The sequence below is a fragment of the Mastigoproctus giganteus genome, chromosome 1 (genome assembly GCF_048544385.1).
Source record: "Mastigoproctus giganteus isolate SK-2022 chromosome 1, ASM4854438v1, whole genome shotgun sequence".
NCBI classification, from domain to species: Eukaryota; Metazoa; Arthropoda; class Arachnida; order Uropygi; family Thelyphonidae; genus Mastigoproctus; species Mastigoproctus giganteus.
Genome location: NC_143575.1, coordinates 165,228,457 through 165,244,197, shown reverse-complemented (window position 1 = coordinate 165,244,197; position 15,741 = coordinate 165,228,457). Strand labels below are relative to the sequence as shown.

The 15,741-nt window shown below is 36.7% G+C and overlaps 1 protein-coding gene across 1 annotated transcript in view; it reads left to right on the top strand.

Annotated features, from left to right (window-relative positions):
* The window catches only part of LOC150091239 (small ubiquitin-related modifier-like), a 128,836-nt gene extending 128,294 nt beyond the window's left edge, over nt 1-542 (top strand). The window contains exon 5 of the mRNA XM_090382942.1: nt 208-542. Coding sequence (XP_090239068.1) covers nt 208-276 — 69 coding nt within the window. The 3' untranslated portion in view covers nt 277-542. The remainder of the gene's footprint in view (nt 1-207) is intronic.
* Nucleotides 543-15,741: the final 15,199 nt, after the last annotated feature.

Here is a 15,741-nt window from a genome sequence, read left to right as displayed (position 1 = left end):
CAAATCGCTTCCCCATACCCTAGATGACATATCCACTGATTTTCACAGCACTATCTCTAACCATTTTGACACTAGGGTCTCCCGAATAGGAAAACTTAGTTTATAATGGACTGGTATATGTATGTGTTGTAGTGTTTATATATTAAGAAACATTTAAGTTCACAGATTGGGAGAATCTTTTTATTAATTAGTATATTTTATTTGTAGTTGGAGATGGAAAATGATGATGTTATTGAGGTATATCAGGAACAAACAGGAGGATGGTGTACTCTGTGAAACTCAATTAGTGAAGCTGTGGGATGAAGATTGTGAAAATTCACATTTTATAAACCCTAAAAAATGAGGCAACATCAAGATTACATTGTTTTTGACATTCTGGTTGAGTAAGGTGATCTGAGATGGTTGAAGGAAAGGCATATAAAATGTTTGTAGAAAATTCAGTGTTTACAGAAATCCTTTTTCAGTTGCTACCATGTATCACTTTGTAACCTGATAACTGTTAAATTTTGCTAGATTCATTAGCTGGAATAAAATGTTTTCTACAAAAAAAAAAAAAAAAAAAAAGAAAGAAAAAAGAAAAAAATATATATCACATATATATGTATATATAGCACATCTATATATATATGTATGCATGTCATATAAATATATATATATGTTCATGTATACATATATATATGTGTGTGTGTGTGTGTATACATATATCTCCTCCTTTGTTCCACTACACCATGCAGTTGTATATTATACACTGAGCATTCTAAGTATGAAATGTAAGCATCTCTGTTTTATTCCAGATTGTATAGAAACCTTGGATTTCCCTCCCCCCCATATCGTAGACCTAGCCAATGCAGCAGAAGATAGTTTAAACTTTGTACTTATGCGCTCTTCACCCTGTTCTTTTGTGTCTGCACTGAAGTAGTGTTAAACTGACACTTGTTAAATATACATGTGGTAGGCTTGAGTCATCTTTGTCATAATTTTTTAAGATATTTGTCTTATGTGATGAATTCAGCCTTCAAGGGGGAAATGAAAACAAGATTGTGTAATAGTATTTGTGTAAAATTCAGTATTCATCTGTTTCGTGTACACTTTTCATGCTACTTATCATTTTACGTTAAGTAAATGTCTGTCATTTGAAAGAATTTTTAATAAAGCATTTTAAGGGACTCTTGGGTATTCTTTTCCTAAAAAAAAAAAGTCGGCTTGCTAAGTTAGCTGTAATATTTAACAAACTTGTTTTTATTGCTATCTGAGAGGGATGTTAACAAGCTTTTTTTTTTTTTTTAATGATTGTTCCATAGGTTCTGGTTGTACTGTATTAAAATCAACAACTTTCCATATAAAGTTACTACAATATGGTACCCAGTTTAAATTACTTTTTGTTTTCAGATGGCCTAGGAAACATCATGTTGACACATTACAAAAGAGCAAGTACAGAACTATCATAAAATGCCTCTGTGAAGGCAGTTATCTACAAAATAAATTCACAAAGAAATGTGAAGAACATCATCCTTCTTATTGAAATCATAAATGACTGGTTGCCCATGTCCACCAACTGTGGAAAATACTAGCAAAGTGCATTAAATGATGCTTTCCGATCCATGAATTGTACTCAAAGATTGCTGGGATCTCACTATTTGTTTGTGTTTTCACTATTGTATATGGTAATTTAGAATGAAATCATTTTGGTAATTTGAACCCTAAATGTTTGACACCCAAAAGCTTTAATCCAAAGCCTCCAAAGTTCTTGTAACAAAAGTTGAAGTTGCAATAAAGATCCTGGATAAAACTGTACCATAAAATAAAACCACAGTCCACAAAATAAGAGACTTTTCAGGTTGACTACAAACAAAAAATATTCAAGGCTTAAATATTCACTAGAAAACTAGGCTTTTCTCATTATTTTAAGGGTGACTGTTCCTTGACAGCTGAATTTCATCCCAATGCATCCAGTTATGTTCATCCTTTCCCCTTTTGCACTGCTTTCACCCCATCATAGCAAGGGTCTTCATATATGTATGTTATGAATGGCAAACTTCATATAAGTGTTCAGCCACTTGGACTCCATGTGAGCCAACTATAAAGTTGGCTCTTGATGCATGTGTGACTTATCTGAGCTTTTCTTTAATGATTTTGGTTAAGCCATTGGAAACTGCATTTACTTTCAATTTTAAGTCATATGTTATATACAGTGTGAGCTTTCTTTCTCGATTGCATTTTTAATTTGAAATTTAGATTTTCCACTAACATGATGTGTACTACTCTCCAAATAACGTATCCTGACTCATGTTCCATAAGCCCTCTCAGATAAACAAATGACTCAGACCTATAAGGAAGGTATTATGAGTTCTAAGTTAGACCTTGTCTTGGATATTGAGCCAAGCAGACAGATTTTGGAAGCTTTGTTTTGTCATTTCTACATCGTTGACTTGTCAGTTCACGAGATTTCTGATAGCAATTGCACCAGCAATGGTGTAATTACTGATGCAAAAACAAAATTATTTTCATGTGTTAATGAAAATAATTTTGTTTTTTGTACATAAAACAGAATTATGTGCATGTGGCCTTTACTCTTATAAAAAATGTAACAATATTTGAAAGTCTGTAATGAGAACTTTTTCTGTATAATTCTTCACATGATTACACTTGATGCTTTCACAGCCAGGTGTTAGACTGCAAAACATAAATTTTCTTATAAATTACTTATGGGTGGCTGCATGCCTGTATATTTTTTATGCATTCCATTAGTTCACCATACCTGGAAAGGTATGGCAATGCACAAGAAGACTGGAGATACTCAAAAGTGTAGTAAACAGCATTGTCAGATGTACTAAAAAACATCAAACTGCAGTTTAAGGCATTGATAGGGGTTGAGGTTGGTAGAAACCCACTATGTACCTTCACCCAATTAGAGAGTGGCAGCAACTAAGTCAAACATAAACTGCAATAGTGGTTTTACCTAACACAATGAAACAAATGTTGTTATTGGTCCGTACTGTGGGAAGGGACAGATTTGGGTGTATAGGATGTCCAGAGAAAATCTGCTGCTTCAGTGCAGTGTCAACAGTGAAGTTTGATGAGGTAGGGTAAACTAGGTATGGCCTAGAATTTTTGGCAGTTGTGTGGGAAATTGTGAATCACAACACCTACCTTAACACTGTGTTGCTGGTGCTGTTTGAGAATGGTTCATAGATATGAACCATTCTCCAACAGCCAAACCAAAAATGAAAACCAGAACAGTGCATGCCATGTTAATTCAGCTGGTCACTGTTCTGTGGGAGGAAATAGGGAATTATAATTGCTGTTGTTCATTGATGGGAAGCCTGCTTCAGAGTGGAGTGTGTGAAGTGGCCAGTTGTTGGAGGGGGTAAATGTTTTTATGGATCCTTACTTTGAAGATTAATGTTTGTTATTTACCAGATTATTTTATTTTTCTTATTTTCTCAAATGCAATATTTAAACAAATGTAGTAGTGCATCATCATCATCATCTTTTAGTCCCATAGTGACTTCAGAGTTTAGATGTCTCCTATTCATGTTAATTGTCATATAATACCTCTATTGCCAAATCCTTTCATTATTTTTCCCACAGAACTAAACTCAATGCTATACAGACAGTTCTGCTATAATGCATTACATGTATTGCTAAAAATATCTGCATTATGGTATTAATTAGCATATTTACTGTAATATAAATATTACTGTAAATATAGCAATTTACCTTGACAAGATACAAAGTTTGCTTGATTCGCTTGATTGAAAATTTCTGTTCACTGATTTTTTTTTTTTTTTTTTTTTTTAATTGTAAAATTTAAAACAGTAAAAAAGATGAGCGATCAATAACAACGAACATGGAATGCACAAGTGAGAAGTTTACGAAGCTTAAAAAATAGGAATGAAGAGAAGATTCTGAAAATTTATTTGTTTTTTATATGATTGAAGATTTCATGGAAGGGGAAACTTCACATTTTACCATAATAATGTAGAAATCACCAAATTCCAGCTATCAGTATTATTGCAAATGCAGTAAGAGTTTATTACCCGTTTATGATTAGATTGCACCAACAGAAAAGCCCAATAAACCGGGAACTGCAAATTGTTTTTATTGTTTTATGGTGGTGACCTCCAGAAATGTGCACCTCTGCTCAAGCCTCACAAAATTTCTGTTCAAACAGAAAAATGTAAGCTACTTGAAAACATGAGTCGGCCAACAATATCACCTGTTATCTTGTGAATACAGCGAATGATAACAGTGTGTCTCCGACCAATACAACTACAGCAAAATGGGAAATATAGTTCTCACACATTTGACCTTTGACATTTTTCAGGTTATAAATTTGTATGTATTGCTGTGCAGGTCTCTGTTCAGCTTGGTTTTGCGCTGACCTGGTGTTACTTGCAGATGGAATTGTGCATGCGCCTATCTGAAAATCACGTTATACTTGCATTGTTCCCTAATATACCAACTCCATTCCTAGTGCAGTGTTGGAGCAAATTCGCGTTATAGCAGAAATGACTGTATATCCACAAGCATTAAGTATACATATTTTGAACATGTATGTTTTTTGATTTTTTTTTAATATCCATGAGTAGACACACTGAGAATAAATATTTGATCAGTTATTGTAATGATATTACTATGTAATTATTACAATATTTTACATTTACTTCCTATTAATACCTCATTCCCTTCCTGGAATATTAAATTTATTTCTTCATGTAATTTTTTTTTAACTGTTTTTGTTAGTTCTGAGCAAAGATCAGAACTAACATTGCCTTCTGGTGGTTTATTACCCATTTGTTTCATCTAAGGTTGGTTCTATTATCATTTCTACAGTTCGAAATTTTTTGCTGTTTTCTACATTTATATATATTGTACATTCAGAAATTCTTTTAAATGTTCTGTCTCCATGTTTCAAGTAGTTTCAAAGAGAAGATTATTAAATTTAGCTCTTTATCAAGGATTAAATTATCTCTGGGCTACTAACTCCTGTAGTTTAATCCACGTTTCCACTCAATTCTTTCATTTATATGGTTTTTTCCTCCACATGGTGGGGCTGGTAATCTGGAGGGGAAAAGGTCTCCCTTCCAGGTGAAATGGAGCAAGCAGTTCCAGAAAACCACTGGATACACAGAAGACACCCTGAGAAGGCCACAAGAGGAGTCTGGTTCTGTCACAGCAAAACGTCAAAAGACTGACGTAGGCAGAATCCAAACTCTCACTTTCCTAATCATTCATTCCACTCAAGAACAACCAACTGGAAAATTGTCTCCATTCCTAGTGCAGAAATTCCTAGAAAGCACCATAGATATTCCCAAGGCAGTTCGTTGTTTAAGATCAGGAGACCTACTGGGTTGAAGTTCCCACTGCTTGACAGTCTGAGCAACTAGAAAAACTAAAAACTGTTCGCAGAACTTCTCTCACCATTTCACCACACGTCAAGAGGTGTCATCACCAAATGGGACCTCATCAACGAGTCATACGAAGAGCTAAAAGAAGAACTACAAGACCAAGGAGTCATTAATGTCACAAGAATTATGACAAAGACGGCATACTAGTTCCTACATGGAACTCACTTTTGACAACCAAAAGTGATAAAAGCAGCCTATCTAAACTGCTGAGTTAAACCGTACATCCCAAACCCATTACGCTGTTACCAGTGCCAGAAGTTTGGGCACTCACAGACAGTCTGCAGAGGAGTAGCTGCCTATGCCACATGTGGAGTCATCACACACACATTAGTACTGACTGCACAGTGACAACACCAATCTGTCTTAACTGTAATGAGGCACATCTGACATATTCCAAAGAGTGTCCCCTTTGGAAATGTGAAAAAAAAAAAAAAAAAAAAAATACAGTTATACAAAACAGAACATAATGTAACCTACCAAGAGGCTAAAAAATCCCTACTGGTTCTGAATACTACCGACAAGCCAACTTATGCACAAATAACCACAAAACAACCAAAGAAATTTCTACACAAACAGAAGTAACTATACCACCAAGTAAATCACTAGCTGAATGGACAAGGTCACTGCTGTCCCCAGTAACAACACACCAAATGAAAAGCAAACAAAGCAAAGCCATAAATATGCCAATCACAGTACAATCAGATCCATTCAACTGCAGAATACCACAGTATCTATCACTCCTGACTCAAACCAAACTGAATATATGGACTCAAAAGACAATTTAAATCAAAGTTTTAGAACTGTTCATCAATGAGGTTATGGATACAGGGAAACTTTATCCCCTAAAGAAGGGGAAAGGTAAACTTGAGCGATGTAAACCTTCCATCCCTCGAAAAGACGTCAAGAGTTCCACTAAACCCAAATAATACTTACCTTCTTACACTGGAATTGCAGAGGCTATTGTAGTAATTTGTCCGAGATCTCCTTTCACAATATGACCCTATTGCCTTCTGTCTATATGAAACCAACTGAACACCAAATATAATTATTTCCCTTTGGAAATACATAATCGATCAGCAAGATCGTATTCCACACAATCCGAACAGTTTTGCACATGGAGGCATAGCGCTGATAATCAACTCTCAGATACCCTCAAAACCAATCCCACTAAAAACAAACCTTGAGGCAGTTGCTGCATGAGTCAATATTAACTTTGATTTAACCATAGTCTCATTATACTTGCCATCTAAACAAAATATAAACCATGCTGACCTAGAAGAACTCAACAGTCACCATCCTTTATGGGGAAGCCACAAACTGGGCAAACTATCGAACAATCACTCTCAACACAAACAATGGAACTCACACTTATATGGATCTTCCTACAGGATCTACTTCAGCTAGTGTTGTCTCTTTATGGTCAGCAACCATATATCCGCTATTTGGATGGACCATATCTACCACCTTGTATGCTGATGACCAGTATTGCCTGCCATTCACCCAATATGCGAATGATAGAATGACAGTTGCAGTGTGCCATCAACAAAGTAGATAAATGGTCCCAAAACAATGGATTTCGTCTCTCGCACCAAAAGACTCCCTGGATACACTCTGTAGGAAGTGTAACCTGCATCCAGACCCGGAACTTCAACTAGAAAATCAAGTCATACTAGTGGTCCCTAGTGTCTACTTTCTTGGTGTGATATTCGACCAAAAACTTTGCCTTACTTGAACACATAAAATACTCTGGATTACCTGTCTTAAAAAGCCTAGCATCTTAAGAGTTCTACCAGGCACAACACGGGGAGCTGACCGTTCACACTACTACGTCTCTACCATGCTTTAATACGGTCACATCTGGAGTATGGTTCTGTAGTGTATAACTCTCCTAGACCAAGTGCTTTACGTTGGCTTGATCCTGTACATCACAGCACTCTTTGTCTTGCCCTGGGGACATGCCGTACATTACAGGTGCAGAGCCTATCTGCTGAAGCACATGAAACACCCTTGCAACTACACAGACAAATGCTTTTATTAAATTATGCAGCAAAACTGAAAGGGCATCCTAAACACCCCACTCAGAACAGACTTTCCTCTCCTAAATGGGAAAACCTTAATAGAGCTTTCCCATCTGTAAACCCACCAACCGGGATACCTCCTTGCTCACTACAATCTGACTGGCAAATTGACCTGAAACACACCCTGTCCCAGCAGAACATACTACAAATACATGCTACATACCAGCATGGTCAGTACACACTGGTCTACAAAGATGGATCTAAAATTGACAAGCATGTTGGTGCAGCAGCAGTGTTTCCTAACATTACCATATCCAAAAAGCTCTCCACTGAATGTAGCAGCTATACTGCAGAACTCTATGCTAACCACATGGCCTTAAACTACACACTCTCAAGAACCATATTGCATAGCATTATATATACCTACTCCATTAGTGCTATCCAAGCTATACGACACAGTACAAAGAATGATTAACCCCTTATTTGGACAGATCTGGAATCCTCTGACTAAATTAAACCAGAAGAAACAAATTCTCTTTGGAATTCCTAGTCACACTGGAATTTCTGGAAATGAACAGGCCGACCTAGCTGCCAAAATTGCTACTGATCCTGTAGACCAATCTTTCATTACACCAGCATCTGACTACTGACTACAAGTACATTATAAAGAAACAATGCCTTGAACAATGGCATACATCTGGCAGAATCAAGGCAACAATAAGCTACTTGGTATAAAAAAAAAAAAAAAAAAAAAATCTAAAACCATGGAGATGTAGTATAAATGAAAACTGACATGGTCTCATTATCCCGATTACGGATAGGCCACATGTGACACGTTTTTATTTGCTTGCAGCCACTGACCCACCACAGTGTGCAAACTGCAACAGTCGTCTTACAGTCCAACATATACTCATTGATTGCTCCATTTACAACAGTGAATGATAAACTCTCTTTGCTTTGCCTCATTTTCAGCAGCAAACACTGAGTATAACTCTTCTCCTATAAGATTCACAACAGATGGACAAAATCTTTACTTTCCTTACACAGATACAAATCTATAATGCACTGTGAACTTTAACCACAATCCATATTGATAATAAAAAAAAAGTATTGAACTCTAAGCTAGTAGGTGCATTATGGCCATGTTGCCCTTGTGCTGTAAAGCCCACAAACAAACAACATATGGTTTTGTTATATTTGTAATTTTATAGTCTAATTCTGTTTCTTCCTGTTGGATTTTTTTTTTTTTTTTTTGCATGTTTACAATGCTCTATTTTTCATAGTACTTTGGTTTCATGTCCTGTCGCCATCCCAAAGACGTTTTCTTTCTTCCTTTTAATTTCTGTTTGTGCTACTCCTTGTACCAGTTGTTTCACTTTTCTTTGTCGGTAACCCAATGAGACATATGTATGAATAGTTTGAGGGTTGGGTTGATAGTAATGCTTGCAATGGTAATATATATTTTTTGAAGTTTCAAATGTCATTAATTTAATGCGATCTGTGCCATACATCTTCCACAGTATGATAAAATTCATCTTTACTTCTTCGTACATAACACGTTGAACATTCAATTAGGATGAGATTATACCATCAGCATTTCACCTGTATATAGGAAATTCTATCTGATATGAAATAAGCTTTGATATTTGTTAACTAATTGTGGATAATATATCCTGTTCCAAATCCATGTTTCTAAGTCCCTTGAGTTAAAACTAGCATGTCACAAATTATAGTTTCACACTGACTTTTGAAAAATTATCATTTTTAGTGATGTACTATTTTTCTTTATTGCTTTCTTATGTTTCATATATCTTCCTCACTTTAACAATATTATTACAAAAGTATTACCATGTAATAAGAATATTATTAGTGTCATGTAATAATTGTTGGATTCTCATATTTAATTATTAAATGTAAAAAAGTAAACTGTAAATATAAACATTCATAACAAAAATTAAATTTCATTTCAAAAATTTGTGTTCTTGTGGCCCATAACTTTCAGCATTTTATTTGTTTTGGCCCCTAGTTAATAAAGGTATGACACTCCTGTTATTTCTTACAAGGCTGTTGTATCTAGCTTATTATTATTATAGCCGTATGGTACAAGGAAGCTTGAGGCTTCTGTTTCTTCAAATGTCTTTTAAATGCTCCTTCTGTTCCAATGGTAGTAGTTTTTGAGAGAGGCTTTGTTTGATCAGCTGAACCCAGAAAAAGGTGTTACATTACTAACAGTGCGTCAAGTTGCAGGTCTTAATAAAACAATTGATTGGCTCTCACTCATTTAATGGATTTTTTTGACAGTATCAAAAAAAAAAAGATAGAAAGAGGCAAAATGTCAGTCTGACAATGATCATTTCATTTGATAAAGAAATGAATTGCATTATAGTAATCTGGTTTTTTTTTTTTTTTTTTTTGTGACTAAAAAGTTGAAGGATGCCTCAGTTTTCAATGAGTGTTTTATATGCATGCTCAGTTTCAGTCAGCCATCTCATTTCTTTATGGGGTAGGTGTAAACCTCATCATTATTCTCGTGTCAAAATATTTGAAATGAAAGCACTTCACCTGTGCAAAGTTTAGAATCTAACAGTTATACATTTCATGTTTTCCCTTTTGCTTCTTCAGTAATTATGAAATGGAAAAGGAAACATCTGTGCAATATTGTTTGACTGTTGGTAATAAATAGATTTTAACTTTACAGAGGTGAAGTTTAGAAAGATAATGTGTAGTATGTTATTCAAACATGTATATTATCAAATTAATTATTTTAAACATCAGTGTTAGATAAGTTTTTGTGGGAGGGGATTATTTTGAATAAATATGTTGTTTTATACGCTGCTGCTTTCATGAGTTTTGGAAAGCATGCCCTTTGGTTTGACTTGACACAAAGAGTGTGGACAGGCCATAGAAAGCTGAGCTGGAGTAAAAGAGGATGGTGGGGAGGGGAAATTAGAATAGTCAACCCCAGGAAAAAACAGAAGCCCTAAGGAAGAGTTTCGGATATCCATAAGTGGATTGGGGAAAGAGTGGAAAGTGCAAATGCAAGTGGTGAGTTGTTGATCAAAGACCAGTGGAGAAGAAATCTCACACCAAAGAGGAAGTCCTTGTTGTCAGCAAAGTAATCCCATTTTTGGTGGACCCAAGGAATCAGTTAATGCATCTAGTGGTTGAGGAGCTCCACAGAAAAGATATGGTGGGTTCAACTGGTACAGATCTCATCCCTTGAAAGGGATCAGCATATGCTGCATTTGGGTAGTGCTCCCTCACACCAGCACTGAAGAAGCATGGAGCTGGAAATTGTCAGGTGACAGCTGTAGAAAGGCTGATACTAGGTTGAGGTGTCAGCAAGAGAATCTTGTCCAAAGGGCAGGTATGCCATCAGAGTCTGCACTGGAGAGAAATTGAGCAAAAAAGGGCCCTCCCAAACAACCATCGAAAAGGAGGAACAAATTATCCTACTGTGGCAGGAAGTCGAGCCACTGCCTGCAGAAGATCCAACAAGCCGGCAAAGGTGGCTAATCCAGTGAGAAGAAAGATCTGAAGAGTGATGGTCTACAAATTACCTCCCCAAAGTAGGGAGAACCAACATAATATTGGTGCCTTCAACCTTTGAGAATTGGAGGTTGAAGGAACTGGGGCTTATATGATAGTTGTCTGCCTTGAACAGGACAGTAAATGCTTGCAAAGAATTGCATTTTTAAGAGGCTGCTAAGTCCAAACTGGACTTAGTTTTCCTGAAATACCTGTGTCCTGCCAACAGAAAAACCTGGAGATTAGGCATGAACCCAGTGAGATGCTGACCGCTGACAAAGGTTGTTGAAGGCAAGAGTTTTCCTGTCTTTGAGAAAATCTGCCAGATGGAGATAAGCACTACCATGTACAAGTTCAGATACTGAGGAACTCCATTTCCGTATTAAACTTTACAAAGTACAACAGACCCAGAAACACAGTGGAGGTCTAGGAGTAATCTGCCTTTAGTGCATTCTTTGGTAATCCAACATTTGTAATCTGAATCAATCTCTGAACTTGACAGCTGGTTGCATAACATCTTATGCACTATCGCCATAGATGCCTAAAAATCCTCAAACAAGCATATCATCACTTTGTGCATCAAAAGCTATGCATGAGCAGGCCATAGCCTTTCGGGTTACTCCGGGAAAAGCATAGCTATCTAATTTTTTAGCTTTTTCCTTAAAATTATTTTTAGATGTGATAAGTAGGATCTGCCACCATGAATCAAACTGAGGTTTGATTCATGACTTGGAGAGAAACCTGTCAGCGAACTGTACAGTGAGTGCCCGATTTACATATAGGTTGCCTTTGAGCAGAAGTCTTTTTGCCCATATAGATTGCAATTTATGAACTCTAGGTTGCCAAAGCAAAAAAACGACAAAGCTTATTCTCTAATGCTAATATCGAAGGACCCTCGATGAAGAAAACCGAAATGCCAGCATATAAGTGATCTAAGGAAAGGACTATAACAGCCAGCTGTCCAGTACAATATTCCACCTAATTGGACAAAGAATGAATTCTTGTGTAGGGGTGGGGAGATTGGAAAAAGTCTGGAAATCTTCCTGGAAATGCAATGAAATTTGTTCTTGAGGAATAACTGCAGCTGTATATCATCTGAATAGGTTGCCTATCTGGCACTGAGCTGGACACTGCCACTGCATTGATATGCTTATGATATCCTCTTGGGTCCATTGGTAGGATCGGCATCCTATCAACTCAGGGATCAAGCTCTGCAAATGGTGGAACTCGATCCCTGAGTTGGGTTCCGCGGATGGTGGTAGGAAATTTTATTGGCATTTTTTTATGTGGCCAAGTTAGTCAGACAGGTGAGTGTAGCATGGTTTTTTCTCCCTGAAACTCTGGGTTTTTTTTGTATACATACAGACAGTATACATAGAGCAATGTGGACTTGTTGATGCTCTTAAAACTTTACAACAGTAACAAATGCAGCTTATGACATAGGCCACCATCACACACAGGCTGGAATGTATGAGTGTTTCTTAGAGCTTTCCTAGTATAGATAGCAGGGGAAGGAGGCTGTAGGTTTTGGCAATACTCTATATACGTCCCTGGGAAGAACACAAGATTTGTATGTCTACATGTAAAAATACCCTTGTGTAAGCAAATGTTGGACTAGAATAATGGCAGTACTCCATAAATGTTCAACAGCCTCCTTTGAGTCAGATCCAGGCTGGATGCTACATTTGATTGTGTGCAATGCTTTGTCATCTTTACCATGTATAATCCAGCCCTGAGTCTTCTATGACTTCAGAACCTGCTTTTAGATATAGATGACATGGCAATGCACATAATGAAATTAAATTAGTACATTTTTCATCTGTTACTGCATGCTAAGTGTCTGTTCGTTGGATCACTTTTGTAATGGTATCTAAAATCTTCATAGTTTATTCAAGAGGTAGTCTCAGAGGATGCATCAGTCCTAATTGAGTCATTGTAAGGGTTGTTGAGCTTTTCATGCATTGACTTGTAGATGAGTCTCCCATTGGATTTGGATGCCCTAAATACATGTCTTGCTGGTGAATGTTAATCTACAGCTGATTGTCTTAAATTGTTCCTTCAATATTGACTGTCGAGAACTGATCTATTCTGGAAGTCCTTACACACTGCTGTGCTGATCTCGGATCCACCACAGAACACTCCTAAGAGGGAATGCCTTCTTTATAGAGGCCTCTCAAGCTTTCACTAGTAGGCGTTGGATGAAATCTGCTTTCTGTGCCCTCAAAATATTCAGAAGTGTGAAGAGATAGTGCCCCTGACAACGAAGTCATAGGATACACAATTTAGCCTTCACGGCAAATCTATCCATTTCGAAAAGGGATCGCAAGAGTGATCGCCCACGATTTCAAAGGTAGTAAAGACAATCATCACTAGTATTAGGTCTTGTATGCCTACCAGCAAAATTTTTTTTTTCATGCATGTTGAAGCAAACCTCAACAATTTTCAGTGTACACCTTTGGCATCAGTGTTATTATTAAACAACTCTGCCGATTAGGCATTCGAGTCAGCTGCAGTCAGAATGTTGTACTCTCATAGAAGGTCATTCAAAATCGCATTTCAAAGAGGTGCCACTTATATTAACTACCAAATCAGAGTTCCTTATAATAATGGCTGCAAAACAGGTGTGTTCTGAGGTCTGTCTAGGTGCAAAGGGACCTTGTAGTAGGATACCAATTTAGGTAATGGAGCTGATCAGTAACTATGGTAGATATACACAGTGCAGAAATTGGAAAATGTTATGAGACCAGTGTTGACATAGGAAATGAACACATGAAATGAAGGTGATTGTTCCTCGAGCATTTAAGTAGTCAAGGCCAGAAAAAATTGTCACCATTTGGAAAACATGCGAGCTGAACTGCACGTCTTTCCTGTGTTTCATGGAGGGACAGTGGAACAAAGCAAACAAGTTTTGTGTTTGACTGGGCAGAAGTGCCCTGGAAATATTTCAAATGACGAAGCAAGTCTACGTGGAAAGAACTGTTGTTGCCTTGCAGTGTGTTCAATTGGCATAAACATTTTGCCATGGAAGACAATTGCTGGTGCATTGCTCTTCATCGACTAATGTTACTAACCCTGCAATTTCTGCATTGGATGACATAATCTGTACTTCAAAGTCATAAAATTTATTTAAAATGCTCCTAGCATTAGTGTACATGCAAGTACACTTGGTCGTCGACTTACGACCACAAAAAAAAATAATAATAAACAAATAAATTAATAATAAATCAGGAAATCACTACTGGTGACACCCACAAACCAGGTGAGGAGGCACATCGATGACGGGAGGCCTGAAGACAGCACCAGGCACATACACCCAGTCACTCTCTCTCACATACACCCAGTCGCTTTCAAGCATCTGTTGCGTGTGGTGTATTAATTAAAATTCTACTGAAATACGCATAAAATGTTTAGTAAAAGGAAAATGACGTCATCTACATATACGCCAGCTAAAAAGTCAAGGAAAACTATTGATTTAGAGTGTAAAATGAAAATTATCCAGCAGTATGAAGGCGGAAATAAAGTGAATACGATAGCATGTGACTTGAAGTTATCACATTCCACGGTATTGACAATACTTAAGGACAAAGACAGAATTCGGGAAGCTGTGAAAGGTTCTGCACTTATTAAGTCTACAATTTTAACCAAACAACGACAGGAACCCATCCATGAAATGGAGAAATTGTTGTTTATGTGGATGGAAGATTTAATACAAAAAAATACACCCATGAGCCTTCACACAGTGCAAGCAAAGGCTAGAAGTTTGTTTCAGTTTAAAATCACGCGCCGGAGACGATTACTCAGAAGATTTTCAGGCTAGTACTGGGTGGTTTAAGCGTTTTTAAAAAAAGATTTTCTTTGCATAATATCTCTATAAATAAACATCTCCTACCTCAACCCAAGAACTTGGCGCTAACGATGCACAACCCAGCACAAGCAAAGATTGAAAATTGATTTTGTATTAATTTTTACATTAATTTTAGATTGTATTTTTGTGTTTACAATACATTATGTACAATATAGATTGTAGTTTTGTTTTTTTATAAACAGTATGAATAATAAACCAATTAAAATGTAGAGAACGTTTGAATTTAACCTCATAGAGAGAGAGATAGCCCAGGGGTAGAAACGAAGGTATATTCAGTATCGCTAAGTAAAAGATAAAAACATTACTGTATTTAAAATGTAGAGAACGTTTGAATTTAACCTCATAGAGAGAGAGATAGCCTAGGTGTAGAAACGAAGGTATATTCAGTATCGCTAAGTAAAAGATAAAAACATTACTGTATTTAAAATGAAAAATAAAAGATTATAAAAATAAATCATAAAGATGATAAAAAGATTAGAAAGGTTAAAAAATACTGTTAATAAATATATGGCCGACATACGACCAGATCGACTTACGACCTGTCAGTCAGAACAGAAGTCAGTCGTAAGTCGACGACCAACTGTATACATTGTTGTTGTAGCAAGGTTTTAGGAGCATCAGTGACTAAAACTACATTGCTCTGTGTATACTGTCTGTAAAATGCGTATTGTGTGCGATTGTCTGTTTGCTGAGCAAAAAACCAGAATTTCCGTGGGAAAAAAACTATGTTGCCCTCACTATCGCAGTTGTGAAAAAAGCCTATAAAAATTCCTCTCATCATCAACGGTACTTGAACTCGGAACTTTCTACCAACTGTGCTAACCAACAGTGTGCAAGTACGCATTCAAACGTTCTTACTGTTATTTAAGCTAACACAGCCCATATATTTACTTGTTCCGTGATGACCAACAGTAGGGTC